This window comes from Acinonyx jubatus, chromosome A1 (genome assembly GCF_027475565.1).
Source record: "Acinonyx jubatus isolate Ajub_Pintada_27869175 chromosome A1, VMU_Ajub_asm_v1.0, whole genome shotgun sequence".
NCBI lineage: Eukaryota > Metazoa > Chordata > Mammalia > Carnivora > Felidae > Acinonyx > Acinonyx jubatus.
In genome coordinates, this window is record NC_069380.1 from 175,115,298 (window position 1) to 175,124,404 (window position 9,107).

The 9,107-nt window shown below is 45.3% G+C and overlaps 1 protein-coding gene across 1 annotated transcript; it reads right to left on the bottom strand.

Moving 5' to 3' along the window:
* Nucleotides 1-1,523: 1,523 nt before the first annotated feature.
* On the bottom strand, nucleotides 1,524-8,738 carry SMIM23 (small integral membrane protein 23). Its single transcript, XM_015070498.3, has 4 exons — nucleotides 8,630-8,738; nucleotides 3,273-3,324; nucleotides 3,005-3,072; nucleotides 1,524-2,732 (listed from the first exon to the last, which is right to left on the bottom strand). Exons 1-4 carry the CDS (start codon nucleotides 8,717-8,719, stop codon nucleotides 2,520-2,522), a joined length of 423 nt encoding a protein of 140 aa, XP_014925984.1. The 5' UTR covers nucleotides 8,720-8,738; the 3' UTR covers nucleotides 1,524-2,519.
* Nucleotides 8,739-9,107: the final 369 nt, after the last annotated feature.

Consider the following 9,107-nt stretch of genomic DNA (forward strand, 5'->3'; position numbering starts at 1 on the left):
TGCCACAACAAACCCTCATTGCCTGAGCCACCCCGAATGGCTTGCTGCCCTTATGGGCTCACAAGTCGACATACCAAAAGTAACTACCACCAGTGGGCTGCAGCCCCACACCAGCATGGGCCATTTCTGTTAGGCTCTGTGTGTGGGTGCGTGGGGGTGATGCATAAGAGCTTTCAGGGTGTGATGCCTCTCTTCAAATGCTCTGCTAATATCCACAGGGGTGGTTGCATTCCTCAAGGATCTAGCTCTGTTTTCTTTTTTTCACGTATCCCCCAATTTTATGTACATGTATGTTTTATAAAAACATTCATAACCGTATCATATATAAACTATAAATATATATAATATGTGAATATAAACACACACCCATATGTTACAGGTACAGTACAGTTGCAACTTCGATGGGGGTTAGAGTCTGCGGTGTGTGTTAAGCCAAGGCTGTATACAGTCAGAATCATGCCTGAGAACCCTCTCAACACCTGTAGAGCACATGTACATGATTTGGGGTTCTGGAACTACAGCTTTATAGTAATAGTAAAGATAAGTGCAGAGAAATGCCAATATGAGACCTTCCTGCAGAGTGCTTGCTGAAGTAATTGCAAACAAGGAAAACAGATTCAGGTTTCCCAGCCCCTGCTGAATGTTCAAAGTGGCAAAACTGTGACCATAACTTGTAAAGACATTTTCCTTCCCAAGTGGCAACCGAGTAATTTCTCCCGGCAAACGAATCGCCGTGACATTCCCTGTAAGTCAGATATTCTAGGAGATATTTTTATTGCAACCCTCATGACTTTCCAAAGATTTGAGGTTGTTCTGATAATTGGCACACCGATAATAGCTCCAGTAAACTAGAAAACAAACCCAAAAAATCATAGAAAGGGTCAAATAATGAAAAAAAAAAAAGAGACTGATATCATTCCCACAATGGAATGGAATGAACTCTGAACTTCCTGAAGTCAAGGGAAAAAGGGAAAATCCTAAGGGCGCCTGGGTGGCTCATTTGGTTAAGCGTCCAACTTTGGCTCAGATCATGATCTCACAGTTCGTGGGTTTGAGCTCTATGTCGGGCTCTGTGCTGACAGCTCAGCGCCTGGAGCCTGCTTTGGATTCTGTGTCTCCCTCTGTCTCTGCCCCTCCCCTGCTCACGCTCTGTCTCTATCTCTCAAAAATAAATAAACGTTAAAAAAATAAAAAAAAAAAAGGGAAAATCCTAGATAAGAATTATCATTGTTTAATCAAAGTCATCAAAATTAAAAGTCACTTGTAATTTCATCACAGTGATATTCTTATTTTACTTGTAGACACCGTATTCCAGTGTCTCTGTAAGCAAAATAATAGGTAATTTTATTTTAAAAATATTCGAATAGGCAAAACATTCACATAGTCTGAAAATAACAAAGTGTGAAAAGTTTCACTCTCATCCTGGTCATACATTTGCCCATTTCAATTCCCCCAACCACCCCCGCCCCGTTTTGTATCCTACTTATTTTTATGCACATTCAGTAACATCGTCATCATCATCATCATCAACAAAATACAGATTCTTATTCCCAGGCTCTTCTTATACCTTGATTTCTTTCATTTAACAACCTTTCTTGTAGACTTTTCCATATCAGTAGAAAAGCTCCCTCATTCTCTTTCATACCTACAGGGGCCTAATTTACTTAAATTTACCTAATTTAACCTGGGACCTATGGATAATCATTTAGGTTGTTTCCTTTGTTTTGCTATTATAAACGAAGCTAGGAGAGTAACACTACGTACATGTAATTTCACACATGTATGTATGTGTTGTAAGTATATATTTCAATATAATATATATGTTATATATAATTATATAATGCTATAACTATGACAAGTATATATAAAGAATATATATGATAAATATATATTTCACACATTTATAGGAGATAAATCCCTGAGACAGATTGCTGGGTCAAATGGTAAATGCATTTGTGAATTTCATAGCTGTCACCACATTGCCCTGCACAGGGGTTTTGGCAATTGATGCTGCTAGAAGCGGGGCCAGAGGGTTGAGCTGCCACATTAACATCTATATACTCCAGAACCAGACTCGTCTCACTAAGTTCCGGGGAGGAAGGAAAAGGAGTGAAAGAAAGGAAGACCTATCTATCAGGCACTCTACATATACACCCTCATAATGCTGTGAGGCAAATTTGTGACCCTGATTTTTCCTCATGAGGCACTTGCGTCTCAGAGAGGTTAGGGAATTTGTGCCGGATCTCGGGGAAGTGGGCAAGGGTTCTGCCCCGGAGGCTGGCTTGGTTCTGGTACCCCGGAGTCCTGGTGCCCTGGAGGCTATCTCAGCAGGGCCCTGGTGTCCTTCTGATGGCATTCGTTCGTGAACCAGCCGTGGTGCCAGCAAAGTTCTCAGGCTCTCAGGTATTTTATTGTCTTGCCTGCTTTGAAATTCAAGTGTCACAGCTCAGCTCTTGTCAGCTGGCAAGCCTTCCCCCGCCTTTCACTTGGCGTCCTCCCCAGGGTCCAGCCCCGGGCCCTCACAAACCGTTCTTGAAGCTGGAACAGGGATCCTCCGGGTGCCCCTCTCCCAGAAGGGCATCCAACCACCCCTCCAGGTCCTGTACCAGCTGCTCCAACTCCTGCACCTCTTTTTCTAGCTTCTCCAAGAAAACGTGCAAGTGTTCCTTCAACCAGGTCCTGATGACCTTTATTGGCTCTTCTGCGGGTTCATCGGTCTGGTATTCAAATCCCTGAAAGGCAGATATCAAAATTGCACCTTGAGCTTTTTCACGTAGGACGCCCCCCCACCCCCCACCCCCTGCCTCTTGCCACTGGTTTCAAAAAGCTTTCTGAGCCTTTGCAGGGTTTCTGTCTGGAGTGTCCATCCCCACCGTCGCCACCTGGCCAGCTCCTAATTATCGATCCTTCAAGATCCAGCTCGCCAGTGACACCTCTGGGAAGCCTTCCAGGATTTCCTCAGCCAAGCTTGACATCCCCTCCGTACCCTTCCTGAATATGTTACCTGGGAAGCCACAGGATTCTGGGGATAGTTACATTCTCTGATCCTTTCTGATACCTCCCAACTTCTTCCTGAAACAGGCACGAACATCGCCCCTTAACAAGGGCAAGTGAGCAGTAGTTGAAATGAACATGTTTGGTCCTCCCAGTGGGTGAACGAGGTAGGAGAAGGCAGGCTGTGGAGGACTCGTTGGCATGCAGCCATCTCCACAACACCCCTCCCGACCCCGTGTGGACTCGGCTCCTCCTTTCTGAGATTTCGGAATGCTCACCTGATATTCCTGTGCCCACGTACAGGACCAAGATCAGCAATGCCAACAGCGTCTGGGGGCAAGAGGAGGAGGAAGGAGGTGACTTTCTCGGGGGACAGCAGGCCCTCATAGAGGGCTAGGCATGGGGGTGCTATAAGATCGTTTTTAGAGCTCAACTTTTTTCTTTATCCTTATCTTAACTTTATCCACGTCATGCATGTTTATCACACAACCCCCAAACATTGCAAAAGTCGGTAACATGGCGGCCTCCCGCCATTCCATTGGTGTTTTTCCTCCCTTCTGCCTGCTGAGAAGGCCCACCTCTCTTCTCAGTCTTGCCTTGCTTTTTTTTTTTACATTTTTGCTCTACATGATCTTTAAAAGGAATCAACCTTATTGTGGTATACTTCACAGGCAGTAAAAGGCACACATTTTAAATGTATGGTTTGGTGAATTTTGACACGTCTACACCTGTGGACTATCATCCCACTCAAGAGAAAGAACATTTCCATCATCCCAGCACGTTCCCTTATGTCCTTCTATAGTCTGTTGCCTCCTTGCCCTCACCATGCCAGAGGTATCCACTAATGTGCTCTGTCACTATGGAGTAGTTTTGGCTGTTCCAAAACTTCAAATGAATGGAAACTCATAGTCTGCACTCTTTTGTGGTAAGCTACTTTTTTTTTAACATTTATTTTTGAGAGACAGGAGAGACAGAGTGCGAGTGGGGGAGGGGCAGAGAGAGAGGGAGACACAGAATCGGAAGCAGGCTCCAGGCTCTGAGCTGTCAGCACAGAGCCAGATGCAGGGCTCAAACTCAAGGACCGCAAGATCGTGCCCTGAGCTGAGGTGGGACACTTAACCGACTGAGCCACCCAGGCGCCCCTGTGGTAAGCTACTTTTGTGCAACATAAAGCTTCTGAGGTGTCTCCATGTTTTTGTGTTCACTGCTATTGATGAGTAATATCATCTTGTGTGAATATGGTGCAGTTTATCTCTTCACCTACTGATGGACCTTGGGCTCCTTCTAGTTTCTGACTATCATGAATAAAACTACTGTGAACACCTTGGATACGCCTCTTTGTGTGGACATGTGTTCTCATTCTGCTGGGGGCAGTACCCAGAAATGCAAATGCCGGGTCATATGGTGAGTGTATGTTTAATTTGATAAGAAACCACCAAACTGTTTTCCATGGATTGGTACCAATTTGCATTTCTACCAGCAACACGAGGATTCTAGTTGCCCCACATCTCTGTCAGTAATCTTCTTCATGTTAGGCATTCCATTGGTTGTGTGGTAATATCTCAACCTAGTTTTTACCTGCATTTCCCCAATGATTAATGATGTTGTCTTAGTCCATTTGCACTGCTGTAATGAAGTTATCACAGAGCCGGTGGCTTATAAACAACAGAAACTTCTTATAGTTCTAGAGGCTGTAAGTTCAGGATCAGGGGAGCAGTAGGGTCGGGGTCTGGTGAGGGCGCTCTTCTGGGTTGTAAGCAGCCATTTATTTTCTCATCTTATCCTCATGTGGCAGAGAGCAGAGAGAGCTCTCTGAGGTCTTTTTTTAATAAGGGCTCTAATCATCACCCAAAGATCCCAACTCCTAATACCATCATTTTGGGAGTTAGGATTTCAACATAGGAATTTGGGGGGGGACATAAGCATTTAGTCCATAACAGATGTTGAGCATCTTTTCATGTGCTTACTGATCATAATTCACGCATCTTACTTTGTGGGTGTGTCTATTAAAAACCCTTTGCTCATTTTTGTTGTTGTTGAGCAGTTGTCTTCGTATTAAGTTATAGTTGTTTATGTGTTTTGGATATACATTTTTTGTCAGATGTTTGTATCGTGACTACAAAGTCAAAGTCTGTGGCTTGCCTTCTCGTTTTCTCACCAGTGTCTTTGAAAATTAAACGGTTTCAATTTTTTTTTAAGTTTATTTATTTTTGAGAGAGAGAGAGATAGAGAGCGCTAGTGGGGGAGGGACAGAAAGAGGGAGACACAGAATCCGAAGCAGGCTCCAGGCTCTGAGCTGTCAGCACAGAGCCTGACGCAGGGCTCGAATCCAGGAACCGCGAGATCATGAGCTGAAGTTGGACGCTTAACTCACTGAGCCACCCAGGCGCCCCATAAACAGTTTCAATATTGATGAAGTTCAAATCATCAAATATATTCCCTTTATGGTTGTGCCTTTTGTGCACAGTCTAAAAAATTTTGTCGAACTTGAGGTTGTGAAGATTCTCTCCTCTGTCTTCTAGACATTTTATTGCTTTAGCTTTCCAGTTAGGTATATGGTCCGTTGTGAACCTCCAGCACCGCTGGGTTTCCAGTATCTCTGCTCTGCTCCCAACTGCATAGCAGCCACTCTGCAGAGAGCAGCTAATTTAGCCCTTGGCATGCACATCCCCGCCCCCTCAGCCAGGGAGTCATGGGGCTCCCCTTGGTGCACAGCTCTCCTCCCTCTCCAGGGCCATGTTCTCTAGAGCCCAGCTGCTTTAGCTGTCCTACACTGGGCAGCTCAGTGGGGACTGCTGTGCGTGCTTGGGCTCTGCTTCTCGGTGCAGCAGCCTCTGGGAAAGAGGCGAGGCTATCACGAGTTTTCCTTTTCTCAGGGATGGCACTCTTGTGCTGCCTGTTACCCCTCCCCTGAAAATAGCTGCTTTCTAGATATCGACAGTTTTGTGGTTTCTTACGATGGGAGGTCTAGCTTCGCCCCAGCTACTGTGTTAAGGCTGCAAGTGGAAGTCTAATCATAGCGTTTTAGTGCAGGCTGGAGTGAAGGAGCTGCCTGGAGGCAACATCGCTCGCCGATGCTTGGGTCAGCCCACGATCATTTAGGAGATTCTGGTGGATGTGCCAGGATTAGGAGAGGAGACAGGAGCCTTTTAGAGAGGTGGGAGAAGAGAGAGGCCGAGTCTGAGTCTGGGAGGGGCCTGGCGCCCGCTCTCGGTGGCTTTGTGGTGTGTCTCGGCAGGCCTTAGCCCAGGGAGTTCAGAGACACCTGCTTTCAACAGACAATGTGAGCTGCGACAGTGATGGTGTCAGGGACAAGCAGAAGTTGACAAAGGATTAAGACAAACACAGTATTGACTGACATGGAACTTTCCTCGACTCATTAGATGTGGGCTGAGTCAGATTTAATTTGACTTGAAATAATATATTTCTTACTTACCCGAGTTCACGAAGCAAGATTTAGACCTGCTACCACAACAAAGAAGATAAAAGATTTGCACAATTTCCCTCTCTCCCAGATAGTTTTCTTTATATATACTAGTAACTATATTATTATTATGATTAACTTTAAAAATAAAAATAAATTACAAAGCATCAATCTGGCTGAGTCTTACAGTCTTACAGACACTGATGAGGGAAAGAGGCCAGGCGTAAAGGTACACACTGACGGATTCCATTCACGTGAAATTCAAGAACACACAAAACTCTACGATGGTAGAGATCAGAGATCATGGTTATGGGAGTGGGGCGTGAGATGGGAGGGGCCTCAAGGAGGCTTCTGGGGTACTGGAAATGGAAATGTTCCATTGCTTGATGTGGGGGACGATACCTGGGTGTGTGCATTCAATGTAAAGATCATTGCATTTTACACTTAAGTTAAGGGGGCTTTTTCTTTTATAGTTTATTTTTTATTTTTTTAAATGTTTTTATTTATTTTTGAGACAGAGAGAGACAGAGCATGAGCAGGGAGGGGCAGAGAGAGAGAGGGAGACACAGAATCCAAAGCAGGCTCCAGGCTCTGAGCTGTCAGCACAGAGCCCGACGCAGGGCTCGAACTCACAGACCGTGAGATCATGACCCGAGCCGAAGTCGGACGCCCAACCGACTGAGCCACCCAGGGGCTAGGGGGCTTTTTCTTAACAGTGTTCCCTGGGAATCTTTCTATAGACACACAGAATTATCTCATTCTTTGTAATGGCTGATGCTCAATGCTCTGATATTTCTTTAACAGCCCCTCTGTCCATGTACTTTACAGAACAATGCCTTCCCCAGTACACTTGCTGTTGGGTTTTTATTTTGTGCTGTTTGGAGACTAAGGGGGGAACAGGGGCAGGATTAAGTTTTAGCTCTTCTCCCGTGTTGCCTTGGGGCCTGAGCCAAATCGTTTCTTCTCTCTGAGCCTCAACCGCTTCATCTGTAAAATGGATTCTGAAGTATACTGAAAGGTCTTTCAAAAACAAAAGCTGGGGCTCGGTGTTTGATTGGTCTGGGAAATGCTGTGGTCAACAAAGTGAATTCCTTGTTGCAGAATTCCTTGTTGCCTTCATTATGTGAATGAGCAGTGTCAATCTCCAAGAGGGGACAAGAAAGAGTATTGGCATTCCTTGAATGGCAGAAGTCTTTTGGAGATTTTTCTCAAAGAGCCTTCCTGGGGCTTGGTATTTGTGGGACTCTTGTTAGGAAAAGCTACAGCATGATGGGATCCCATAAGGCCCCATCTTGCTGTGAGGTCCAGCACAAAGGAGGCGTTGGAGCATGTATATCAAATGAACAAGTGAACAAATCTTTTGGAAACATATAGAGATCAGCCGTCCATTGCTCTGCTTACGATCCATCAATGGCTTAAACAAACCAACAAACCAACAAACCTTTAATGGCCTCTTGTGAATCTCAGAATAAAATCCCGTCCCTTTCCGTGGTGTGCATGATCAGGCCCAGGTGACCTCCCCAGCCTTCTTTTATATGCCTCCCTCACTTCCCCACCTGGGAGGCAACGGAGTGCAGGGTAAGCTTGCTAAGAGTTCTGAAATCAGATGGACCTGGCTTCAAATCCTGGTAGATCGTGGCTATATGGTCTTTTTGCCTTTCTGAGCCTCGGTTTACCCATCTGTGAATGAAGCTGTTAATAGCTGCCTCTCGGGAATGCTGTAAGTCATGAAAGAGAGAGGGGGGTGGAAGCACCAGGCTGTGCATAGTAAGTGATAACATTTCCCATTTTGACAAAGTTCTACATGAGGTTGAATTTCAGTCCTAAGAACAAATACTCCGGGAGGTCTATAATTCAGATGTATCCTATTTATTTCAAGTCGTTCATTCACTCATTCATTCATTCAGCTACTAATACGAACCAAGCACCACTGTAGGCACTAGGGATATAGTAGGAAACTAAATGAAAAAACCCAGCCCTTCTGGAGCGCACGTTATGCTGGCGGTGCTGGGGATGAAGTTAGAGAGTCAGTCAGTAGTGACTTCAGGGACGGAGAACCCAAGGACCCATGCTGTGTTCAACCAGGTCGGGCTCCAGGGAGAGTCCGGCTGAAATTCAGCCTCTTCTGACTTTGAGGGCCTTACAGTCTGTCTGGAGTGTCAAAGGGACCGCAGATGGGAGGAAGGCAGCATGCATCTGGTCTGGCCTCACCTGTTTCTTGTCCTCACAGCGACTGCCCCTTCTCCTTTCAAGACTCTCGGCTGCCACTCGCCCCCTGCTGCCCACCTGTTGGATCACCATGGCCTCAGGTCAGGCTGCCATCTGCCGGGCAGAGGGGCACCCTCCTCCTTCCTGGCCTCTGGTCACCAGGCATCAAACACTGAGTTCTGATGTCATAGAAGGTGGGAGACAGCAAGGCCCCCACCTCGTCACCATCCTGATTTTTATTCCTACCTCTCACATTTTTTTTCATATAAATGTAAAAAACAAAGATCAGGAAAAACAAAAGCATCAAAATATTGTGTTTCAGGATGGTGATTTTTCAGATTTTTTTCTCCTGTATTTTCAAATCTTTAATAAAATAGGAGTTTTAAAATACAAATCAATAAAAGTTTTCACTGAAACTTTTATTGAGATAGTTGTAAATACACATGCAGTAGTAAGAAATAATACAGGGGGTCCACTGTAC